The sequence below is a fragment of the Tiliqua scincoides genome, chromosome 1, assembly GCF_035046505.1.
Source record: "Tiliqua scincoides isolate rTilSci1 chromosome 1, rTilSci1.hap2, whole genome shotgun sequence".
NCBI lineage: Eukaryota > Metazoa > Chordata > Lepidosauria > Squamata > Scincidae > Tiliqua > Tiliqua scincoides.
In genome coordinates this window covers 234031810-234044109 of record NC_089821.1, presented here as the reverse complement: position 1 = coordinate 234044109, position 12300 = coordinate 234031810, and the positions used below count along the sequence as shown (strand labels likewise).

The window sequence follows — 12300 nt, the reverse complement described above, 5'->3', positions numbered from 1 at the left end:
GATGTTAGGAGGTGGGGAGGTGGGAAGGTGTCACAAAAATAATTACAACTAAATTCTTCCACTTAGCTGCTCTACAATAGCAAGAACATTCAGAAATGTGTGGTCTAGTTAACAGAGCCCAAGCTCAAAGAGCCAGAACTGCTGAAATTTAATTGTGAGTTTCTCTCTTCCTTGCTTCTTAGCCCAGTCATATGAATATTTAAGCAGAAGTAAAACTAAGAGTTCAAGGGAACTCATTCCCAAATATGTGTGCAGAGGATAGCAGCCACTTGCTCTCACCTGCTACCCCTCCAGGCTAGATGAGTGCTAGCTGTTACTTACTGCAACTGAATCCTGGACCTGCCATAAAGATGCCTTTCATTGTTTTCAAACTGAGTGAATAATACCAGAGAACAGAGGCAAATGATGGAAACTGTCAAGTGTGAAGTATAGACTCTGCTAAATTGAAGCACAAGAAAAACTCAGCATATACTTAGAGAAGAGGGAAGCTGGTAATTAATAGCAGGAGGAGGAGGAGGAGGAGGAGAGAGAGAGAGAGAGAGAGAGAGAGTGAACAGGCATTCATGTCTGCATGGATGATTAAATACTACATGTTAGGTTTGAGCTGGGAAGCAGCCAGGTACCTATAAACATCTTCCTGTGCTTATTTTGCCTACAACCTGTAATGTAAACAGGACTAAAACTGAAAAGTAAATTGGCCTTCTCTTTCAAAACCTGTCACATGCCCTCAGAGATTCTGACATATAAATACATAGAAGCCATGTGCTTAAGGGGGAGAAATAAAGAAAAAATGCTGCTGGGAGGCAGGGAAGAGAGAAGAATCTGTCTCCTCAGTGTCTTGGAACTTCAAAAGTAATGGTGCAAATTGTCAGGATGGCTGGTGCTTTCCTTAAAAGTCTTTGTGGCCTCTTTTAAAGGGGCTTTCTGCTGATTCACGTTGATCATGCCTGACAGCTAGCATTTCCGTTAATAATAATCATAAATAAACTGGACAAGGTCGCCCGACCTGAAATGAGCATATCTACTGCACCATATCCATTATGGTACTGTGTAGTCATGACAGCAAATCAAGAAGGGTCCAATACTCTTGACACCACATATTAAAAAAATATCCACTCGGAAAGGCCTTGGGTGGCTGAATTTGTTTTAAATGTGCAACAGCAATGCTTTACACAGGACAAGGATTAAGAGATGGGTGCATCTCTATAAACCGAACTGCTAACTCCCTGCTTATCCACATGTGAATGCTAAAAGATTTCCCCTTTCCATCCTGCCTTAATCTTAGCCAGTCATAATCTTGTTTTTATGACCTCATAAATCTGTTGACATGTAAAAGACTGTACTCCCACCAAATACAGAATTATGACTTCATTGTTGTGGTGATGGTTGGGAATGCAAGGGGAAAATATGCTGTAAAGAAGTGGAAGACTTTATTAATTGACGAGGTAGTATTTCATGATGAAAAAACCCTTGTATTTTTAAAAGAAGTGTATTACATATACAAAAAGCATTAAAAATATGCTAATATAGCCTGTTAAAAGCTTAGGGGGAAACAGGTGCAATTCATTCAAAATGCTGTCAGATCCATTCACGCTCAAAACTCAGCTTTAACTTTCCCCTCTTCCTTTGGACATTTATCCTGCTTTGCACAACTCAGTAAAAATGAGCTTTCCACATTATGCTGAAGGTCAATGGATTCAAAATATATCAGGGTAACAGGGCAAGCAATTTCCAGAGAAAGCACCTCAGTGCTGGCAGCAAACTGAAGGGTCAAATTGTCCAAATATCTGCATTATGTCAGGATTTTCTAGGTCTAATCCATCCCTGAGAGACATTTATTTAGCAGGAGAATGTTGCATCAAACATCATTAAACATAATCAGAGTATTGCAGCACATTAAGGTTGGGGTTGGGTCTGTAGAGGATGTGACTTCAACCCAGAGATATAGCACTGTTCAGTTCCAATCTCCAGGTAGGGCTGGGAAAGATCCCTCATTGAAACAGTCAGTGTAAACAATACCGGGCTAGATGGATCGGTCTGATTTGGTGTAAGGCAGCTTTATATGGTCACAAGGAGGATTTCATTTAAGTGCAAGAAATGCAGAAGCTGCATCATACAATGGCATTCACACTTAATGGGAGAGCTTTTTGGACAGGAATATAAAATGGCATCTTTAAGACCAAAATTTCATTGAAAAGAAGCAGTTTGAACAAATATGGGTGAACAAATATGGAACAGTTTGAACAAATATGGGTGTCATCTTAGATCTAGCAAGCAATTCATGTTCCTTTAGCTAGCGTTTCTCAACGTTTATCCCCCACTTTACCACTTTGCAGGGTCCACCTATCAGAAGTACCACTGGAAGTGACTGATGATAATGTCATTGTCAGTTACTTCCAGATTGGGAGGTTAGACACAATGCGACAAACACTGGTACGAGGCATGCAAAAAACACTGCATGCGAAAAGTGTATGCTGGAGCTCTGCCTGCCAAGCCCCGTACTGCTGCTTGTCATGCTGGTCTTGCTGCCAGGAGGAGGGATCCTGGGGTCCGTTGAATACTACCAGACACCACCTCAAGGACTGCCAGTTGTATGACTACCTTTCGGGTGAACAATAGTCAAAATAAATATGGATAATTACATTCCAAAAAGGATACTGGACAAGATACAGCATGTGCCAAGCAATGCCCAGCTTCCTTTTAAAAAAACATAATTTCCCATATTTATTCTGCTCCTGAGTCTCATCAATGTAGTGGCCCTTTTGTTTTGTCTTGATGTGATTAAAGGGCCATTAACATGTCAAGACTTGGTTAGCTTTGCAGTTAGGAACATTGCTGCATTTTGAAGAGTATGTATTTCTTGTAATGATGTACAGAGTCTTTGTTTTCAAGAAAGAACATAGAAAAAACACCAAAAAAATCATAATTTTCATCCAGACCAGTGATGCACAAGCAGGCACATGAAACAGTATGAACTGAGAACAAGTCTAGAATAAAAACCCCTCCAGTTTAAGGCAGTGTTTCTCAAACTTTTGAACAGTGGGACCCACTTTTTAGATTGACAATCTGTAAGGACCCACCAGAAGTGACGTCATTAACTGAAAGTTATGTCATGCCCAGAAGGGACATCATCAAGCAGGAACATTTTCACACACACACACACACACACACACACACACACACACACACCCTGTATAACAAAATCAAATTAAGTAAGTAAATAAAAAGTTTACAATAACATTTTTAAAAAATATTTAAAATTAAGAAGAACCCTCCTAATCCACCCACTGCACAATCTTAACTTGCACTTGCACCAACTGGCCTGCACTGTATCCAGCACAAGTTTCGGGCTGACTGAGGCTTGGCTTGAGGCAAGGGGGAAAATTCCCCTTACCCCAGGGACAGCCACAGTGACCCCAATGGGTCTACTTGGATCTGTGCCACCTAAAGAGGTGTCACAGATCCAAGCAGAACAGAGAAACCTGAAGCTGCTCTGCACTGCCTGGGAACAGGGCTAGGATCTGGTATAACTGCTGGATCCTGGCCCTGCCTCATGCTCCCTGTTTGCCCATGGATCTGCCCGCCACCTGCCCTCCCTCTGCCCCGGAATGCCTCCTCCTCCCTGCCCTCCCTACACAGCCCCAGACCCTCGCACTGGCTGAGCTCAGCCGGCACAGAATTACTGCCCTTCGCTGCCACAGAGGCTGGATCTGGCCGCCACAGCTTTCTCCTAAGGAGGCATAAACATACTTTACAGCATGTTTATGATCCTCCAAGGTTGGTGCAAGGGACTTGCACTGGCTGAGCGCATCCTTGGGATTGTGCTCCTAAGCAGTTGCTGATCTGCTTTAAAAAAATATTTCCAAACATCCCAAAGGCTGCAATCCTATCCACGCTTACCCGGGAGTAAGCCCCACTGACTATCATTGTTAAAAGCATATACATAGTAGCCTGTTAAAAGTGCAGATCTGTTACATTTCCCCAAATGCAGTCATATACCATGGTACCAGCAACTCTAATACATTAATAATAAAATACACATTAATAATAAAATACACATAATAAAATAAAATGAATGGGGACCCACCTGAAATTGGCTTGCAACCCACAGTCTGAGAAACACTGGTTTAAGGGAAGAGTTGCTGCAAATTCACTCAGGTACCAAAAGCCTGGAAACTGCAACTCCTATCTTAGCTCTTCTGCCGTATAAGCAAACACAATCTACACATTCTACAGTCTTGCATTTTATTCTACTATATTATTTGGATTCCATGCACCCACACTTTGCCTGGATGATTCAAATCCCAATCTTCCTCCTGCACAATTCCAGAGTGAATCCCTTTTAAATACCATTTTCAGTAGCCAATTAAACACTCTCCCAATAAAGGAGGTTTGAGGCTTTGTTCAAATGTAGGTAACCAAGAAGCTTAGAACCAGGCTACACATTACACAGAGTTAGGTGGTAAACTGAGATGGTAAGAAAGCTTCTCCAAGTCCCTTCATTGCATACCTGTATTTGAGCGCTTCTTTGGATTTTTGAGACTGCGGCACCTCCCGCTGACAGAGCTGCTGTTCTCACTCATGGAATCTTGGGCTGAAGAAGCACTTCCTGTTGCTTCACTGTCTCTCATCATGCTCTCATACCCGCTACTTCCTCCACTGTGGTAGAAAAGGGCTGTTTTCCCCATGGCAGGAGGCAGTTCTCCACTCAGGACACTGCTATTGTCACTTCCATGACCACTGCTACAGCGGTGAGGCTTCCTAGGTGGAGTGATTTTGCTGTACGGTGAAGGCAGGAGGTGAACAGGTGGCTTCTCATCTCCATGAACACCTCCACGCTCATCTGTATCTGAGTTTCTGCGCACTTGCAAACCCCTGGTGCCTGCACTTCCTTGCAGAAGTTCTGAAATTCTCCCATTGACCGCTCTGAGGGGCAGTTTTGAAGAAAGCCCAGAGCTCCTGTTCCTGCTGAGAGACTGTGTGGACCAGGACATATTTTTCCCATTTGGAGGCAAACTTGAACTTTGTCCCACCGACTGAGGAAGTGATTTTGTAGAAAAGCTAAGTGTTTTGGTGGTTGAGGCAGCCAGGCTTCGGGCCTTAGGACTTGCCAAAAGGAGCTTACTTACTGCAGAGATCTTTGACTGACTGGCCTTTGGAGAGGCACCTGCAGACTGAGAAATGACTGAGTTTGTGGGTGAGGACAATACACTGCGACTGAGGCTTCTCCCAGCTCTGGGCATTGTGGTATCTTTCCCAGGTCCCATCTTGGAGCTGACGGAGGACAGACTCTCTGCCCTTTCCAATGACAGGCATTCATAATGGCTCCCACTAGACCTTCCTAGGGAATTGGTTCTGCTAGCTAATTGCTCAAGTTTGGCACTAAATAATTTACTACTGCTATTAGTCCCACTCTCCATACTGGATCCCTTTTGTTTCCCACTCAGTTCATCAGGAAAACTAGCCAGAAAAGAGACTGATTGGTTGGAAGGGCTGCTGCTGCTGCTGCTGCTGCCAACACTGTGCTGAGGACTGGCCCTGTTCTTCTGATCTAGGCTAGATTTCCTCACAGGAGGCAGTGGAGGTGTTCCTTTTGGACGTGTCAGAACACAGTGTTTGGGAGAAGCAATTTTTCTTTCAAGGCTTGCTTTTGAAGACTGGGATGCACAAGGAGCACTGATGGCATTGTTCTCCTCACTATAGTGATAGGAAAACCCCTCCAATTCCTCCTGTTTGTTGGCCTTCTGGAACCCCCTTGTGAGGCTGCCATTCTTCATGCCCTCAACAGAATGAACTGGACTGTGGGTTGCAGAAACCGGAATTCCCATTTCACACCCATCGACAACTCTCTTCAGGCTTTCACTGCCTGGGGAGGTGGAGGTCTCTCCACTACTGCTGCTAAACCTGTCTGCCAAATTCTGCTTCTTACTCTGTTCTGGTACAGCTTCTGACTTGAGCTCACAGTTGTCTTTTCTCACACTGTCTTCCCGCTTTAGCCACGGATCATCAAACTTCATCTCTTTTCGTACACTGGATTCTTTCACCTCCTGAGGTTGGGGAGATTTTGCTGGTGAAGATACTGCTGATATTGTCCCATGAGCCTCTTGCGCTTTAAAGGGACTAACAGCGATACAAGGGTATACAGTAATGTTGGTCTTCATTGGAATGAAGCCTTCACAACTGCTTAGGCTTGAGGTGTTTGATATTGTAACTGTAGTTTTGCCCAGGGCGGATATTTTACAACCTTTGATGGGTGACATTTTAGTGATGCTCTCTTCAACCATCTCAGGCAGTACAAACATACTCTCTGTCACTGGCTTTTGTTTGTCATTTATACCAACAGCACTATTATTCGGTATCACTCTTGCAAGCTCAGGGACAGGAGCTTCTGCCATTGCTTCCCCATGACCATAGTATGCCTGTGCTATGAAACTGTGGCATGATTGTTCTCCATCACTACCAGTGCTCATTTCACTCAGCCACGAGCTAATAGACGAGCGCCTGCTTTCAGCTTCTTCAGTTTTATCATCCACCCCCACTTTTGGAAGAGGCAGAAACTGAGTAATGCTAACCTCTGAAACAGGAGCTGTACTGGCGTAGCATTCAAGATCTTCACTAATGCTGCTGATAATGCTAACTGGTCTGGATCCTGAGGCCAAAGCTTGCACAGAACAATCACTATTAAAACTGATAATACTTGTTGGCCGCCCATTCTCTAGGACCCCACTAATGGTCAACTCTTCAACCAGGGTGAACACTAGTTCATCCTCTCCATTCAGCTCTAATGGCTGCTGCACTGTGACCATGGTGGTGCTCAAAATCTCCTTCTTTGAGTTGGGAGAGAGAGGTGTCTGCTGCTCTTCTCTACTGTCCATTGTCTCTCCGTAATCACCACTGCTGGAAGACACTGATTTTTTCATGATCTGAGGGCTCATTCCAATGGGAGGAGTACGGACCTCCGGCTGCATCAGAGATTCACTGGATACCATCCCTGAGTCTTTGCTTAGTGATGACGGTGGAGGTGCAGGGTTGGGCAATACCCCTTTCTGGGTATAAACTTTGCATCTCTGAGAAGGAGAGGTTGGTGGCTTGTAGTCAGGTGTCTTGGAAAGGCTTGCAATGCCTAGCCGCGGTGAACCCATAGGCCGGGGTTTGTTCTCTACAAAGCCACAGGTGTTAAGACTTTCTCGGCTGCTTTGTAGTTCGGTGCAATATGATTGCTGAGAGCAGTTCATCTGACTACTGGGACTGCCTGTAACACTCCTAGGAGAGGGAGGAGTAGAAACCTCACTAAGCACCCCACTGTGAACAGGTGAGTTATTTCCTTGAATTTTGCTGGTTGTTGCATTTAGATTTTCCCTAACATCTTTATCAGGCTGTTGAAAGTTCACCAGATCATCTTCCTGCTCTGCCTCAGCTACATGACTGAGCTCTGCCACTTGGTCTAACAAAGAGCACTTAGTCACTTGGTCTGCAGTAAACTGTATGGGCACTTCTTCAAAGGGAAATGTGTCTGTCTCCTCACTGCCATCAATGCAATCTAACCTTTCCTGGAGTTCTGCAAAAGTATTGCACTTTAAGCAGTCTCTTTCAGAGGTGCTGGAGGCTGTATCACTCATTTCCTCCAGTTTGCCTTCATTTTTGGTTTTCTGAAGGGCAGGAACTATGGGGACAAAATCAGGGGGGCCTTCATTATCTGTCAGTTCCTTATCCGACAGGGCTGTACCATTGGGTCCAACATAAATGACAGTGTCACATGACTGCTCACTGCTAGAAGAATAGTCTGGATCACTTGACAAATGTAGAATAGGGAAGTCGGGATCAACAATGTTCCGAGAATGGAAAGGTCTCAGCTGGGTCGGTCTCCGCATTCTCCCTTCTTCACAAGAGCTTTCTCCTCCAGAAGAACTTGATGTGTACTACAAAGGGAAAGAGCGAGGAAATGTCAGAATTGCAAACAATGCCTTCCGTGGAGCTTAAACTCAGGACCAATGCACGTGTGCAAGCTGTGAAATGTAAGATGAGTACTTAAAATGTTACCACGTAAAGGTTGCTCTATTCAATATGTAGTAGATTGTCGTGTGGAACTTATGAGCTTCTCTATACCAAACGCAACCACCAAGTGGTGTTTTGTGATGGAATTGAGAAAGATGTGATCTATGTGATCACATTTTAATAAACTATCACATGCTTGTTTATGTGCCTTGGTCCTCAGCAGCATCGCAGTGCATGAAAGTGAAAGTATAGTGGTGTCTACCATACATCTGCAGTTTGCAAAGTTCTTTAAACCTTTGTTGTAAGGGGTGACAATGAGACAAATCTGGGAAAATACAGTGGGCCTTTGGCATCCGCAGGGAATCTGTTCCAGGACCCCCCTCCCATACCAAATTCCATGGATAATGAAATCCACAAGGGGCTGGTGCAGTGCTGCAATTATTTACCTGGGGGCTGTGGCCTCCTGGCCTCCTCAGAAGGCCTCCCGGGCATGACTGGCAATCACTTCTGCTCATCTCTGGGGGTGTTCTGATGCATGCTCAGTCTTCCTATGCCTCAGAACACCTCCAGAAGTGACCAGAAGTGGCAACGCAAACTGCAATTGCCTTCTAGTCGCATCCAGGAGGCCCTTCAGTCACAGGCTCAACATCTGCAAATACTCAAATCTGTAGATACCAAACCTGTGGATAAGGAGGGCCCACGGCATATTTAAGATTTATTACTGCAGTACTGGAGAGGAGGACTGAAAAGGAGGAAAGAAAGCACAGGACCATGCCTACCATTTCTAAGACTGTTGTCCATTAACAATATAAAAGAGGTATCCCCACTCTTCCAATTTTTCAGACCTTCCAGAAACCTTCTACTCTAAAGCAAAGCTCTATAGCCTTTAGTAATATCAGATTGGTCATTCCTTGAAAGAAAAAAAGAAAACTCTAGAAAAGGATTCCACAACTTCCCTAGTCAGTGGCATAGCTAGGATACCAGGGGCCCATACATTTTTGGCCTCCCCCTTCTGACAAAATTATTTAATTAATTAATATTTTTCACATTTTTATACCACTAAGGAGCTCTAAGGAGCTCAGGGTAGTGTGCATGATTCCTTCCCTTCTTTTGTTCTCACAGCAACCCTGTGAGGTTGCTGAGGCTGAGAGATAGTAATAGTCATGACATGAAATGAATAATAATAATAATGGCCAGAAAATAAATGCAATGAATAAACATCAGTGCCCTCCCCTGCTATTGCTCTCCTGTACATAGTACTCAGTGATATACTGCCCCTTCATCTGGAACCATCGTGGTTAATAACCACTGACAGTCCATCATGAATGCTTAGAATTCATTTTAAAAGTCATCTAAGCTAGTGACCAACAACACCCAACCTTCTCACCAGTGGCATCACCCAGTCTGGTAACTCATGGTGTGTCACCCCATTAACTTTATTTATTTATTTACTATGGAAAAGGTTACCCAACCAATTAGTAACCAACAAAACAACTGCAGCCAACTTGATGACACTCACAAAACTGAATAGGAGTTTGAGTATTAGCTCTGATACATGGAAAAGGGAGCTGACTCATAATAACATTTTATTGGTTCGATGATGTGTCATAGTAACACCTTGTTAGTCCTCAGAACGCTCAGACCCACTGGTCAGTTTTGAGTTAAGGAAATCCACTTTGTTACGTAAGTCAGTTGTGCTTTCTTTTTCTGGCTATAACTTTTGCTAGAACACAGATATTTTAATGTGGGTTGTTTCATTACATTCTGCATTAAATCACACATCGAATGATATATAACATGATTATATTATTCCTAAAAAACATGATTTCCATAATTTTGATCACTAGTGGAGTCAATCCCTCCGAGGGTGTCACCTTACTAACACCTTTTTGGTTCCATGCTGTATCATAACATTTCACTGGCTCATCTTTGAACAATCAGTCTCATTGGTCCATTCTGAGTTAAGGAAATCTACTTTTTCTTATATAACACAGTTGTATTTTTATTTTCTAGCCATAGCTTTTGATAGAACTGAGCTATTTCGCTCTGTTTTGTTTCATCGCATTCCTCTGTAAATTAAGCATCAAATAGTATATAACATGATGGTGTTATTCCTAATAACCGCGATTGTCACAATTTTAGTCCCTAGTGGTGTCCTCCACCCTATGGGTGGCACCTGGGGAGACTCACTCCCTGCCAGATACGCCAGTCCCTAGTTATTCTATTAACCGACTGGTATTACAGTTAGGACATGTTTCTTCACACTCAACTTAAACCTGGCTTTGCAGCAACTTGGATCAATAGTTTCTACCCCTTTTCCAAAAGCTCTGCAGTCCACCCAGAGTGGCAATCCTATGAACACCTGCCAAGGAATCAGCCCCACTGAGCACAGCGGAACCTCCTTCTGACTAAACATGCTTAAATTACAAAGCTGCCTTGAGGCAAACCATTAGACCAAGTAGGACAGTATTGTCTGCACCAACTAGTAGTAACTCTCAAGGGTTTTCAGACAAGGGTCTTTCCCAGCCCTGCCTACAGATGCTGCCAGAGCTTGATCCTGGAACCTTCTGCATGCAAAGCAGGTGCTCTAATACTAAGCTAAGATTCTTTCCCTTAGGGCTGCACTGCACTGTGACAAACTTCCTTTCAAGGTAGCTTAAACAACTAAAACCAACCACAAATAAAACATACCATCAAAACATAGGGAACTAAAAGAGCTATAATGAAAACTATTGCCTTGTTAAGGGAAGACATTTCACCGCATAAAAAGATATTTCTCTCTCTACATAAACTGCCTAGAGTGGAAAGCAGGCGGGACTCATTACCAAGTGGGCTTTGCTCTTCACATCTCCCCACTTGCACAGAACTAAGGGCCCAATCCTAGCCAACTTTCCGGCACCGGTGCAGCCGCAATGCAGCCTCAGGTTAAAGGAACAAATGTTTCCATACCTTGAGGAGGTCTCTTTGACTGCCTCCCCACCACAGGATGCAGTGCACGCCCCATTGGCATAGCTACACCTGCACTAGAAAATTGGATAGGATTGGGCCCTTACTCTGTAAAAGGAGCAACATGGAAGAGAACTACACAGAAGAAACTCTGACTAGGAGGGAACGTGTGCACTCCATATAGTGGAAAAGCCAAGATAACATTGCAAATGTCATGTATTGTTCTGTGTTTTAATTGAATGTCTCAAGTTCCATGACAGGGAAATATAATCATTTCCTTCATATCAGGTTCATATATTAAATATAGAGAATAAGGATACAAAACTGTATTGTTTATTGGACCAGGTTTTTTCATTTTATGATTTTGATTTAATCACAGATTTGCAGTCGACCCAACAAGGCTATGATCATAGATACTTGGGTACTCTCATCATCTCAGAAATAATGAACTTTTTCAGAAATGTACATAATGCTTGCTTTAAAACAACAAGCCTTTACGTTTTTCTTCTCATTTAAAAATGAAATATCACATTGGCTTAAAACACACTGAATTAATGTATAGGGCCCAAGGTGATCTTAACCAAATCACAGAATCTTCTCTCAAAAGAAAAAGTTTGTTGAAAGACTAATGGGGGAAACATGAAAAAAATTAGCTTTGGATGCCAGACACTACAGATATTTCTTCCTATAAACATATTATTGTGCAGTGTTATTTGTGGAATCTGCTCATTGATCTCAACTCACATTTAACAATCCTTAAGTCACTAATGGGAATGATAATAATGAATTATATTGGTTTTGAATCCATCCACCACCCAGAGCTAGAGATATTCCAAGCAAGTTATATGAGAGCTTGAACTCTCTGCTTTATCTGTGATTCTACAAACAGTAAATCATTCATCTCACACTAAACATACAATTTCCCCTATGCACTCAGATGCACTGTACTGCCATGCACTCAAAAATTATGGATATTGATTTTGTTAGAAGCTGCACTTTAAGGCCTCTCCCATTAACAAGATCTGCGACTACACAGCTCTTCCCAGTACAAGGCAACAAAACAGTTTCCCTCCGTCCCTTACCTTAGTTTTCTTCTTCTTCATTCTTAAGACCCTGGATGCTATCTGGATAGTGGAAAGTGTTTCAGCATAGTTTCCTGCAGCTGCAGAAATGTGAGCTATCATGGTAGTACGGCAGTTCATGTTCCCAAGGGACTCACGGAGCAACATGGTCAGCTTGCTGTCTCTGCAAAATAAAAAAGAATTAAGGCTACATTAGTGAGCCATGTTTCACTTTGACTGTCGCGATGCAACTCCAGGTCTCAGCAAGATTTCTTCCGTTTTAATGGAATACTAATTA

At 43.1% G+C, this 12300-nt stretch overlaps 1 protein-coding gene across 1 annotated transcript in view; it reads right to left on the bottom strand.

Moving 5' to 3' along the window:
* The window catches only part of KIF26B (kinesin family member 26B), a 377549-nt gene that overhangs the window by 18334 nt on the left and 346915 nt on the right, over positions 1-12300 (bottom strand). Inside the window, exons 11-12 of the mRNA XM_066617657.1 lie at positions 12024-12186; positions 4511-7919 (exon numbers count right to left, since the gene is read on the bottom strand). Coding sequence (XP_066473754.1) covers positions 4511-7919; positions 12024-12186 — 3572 coding nt within the window. The remainder of the gene's footprint in view (positions 1-4510; positions 7920-12023; positions 12187-12300) is intronic.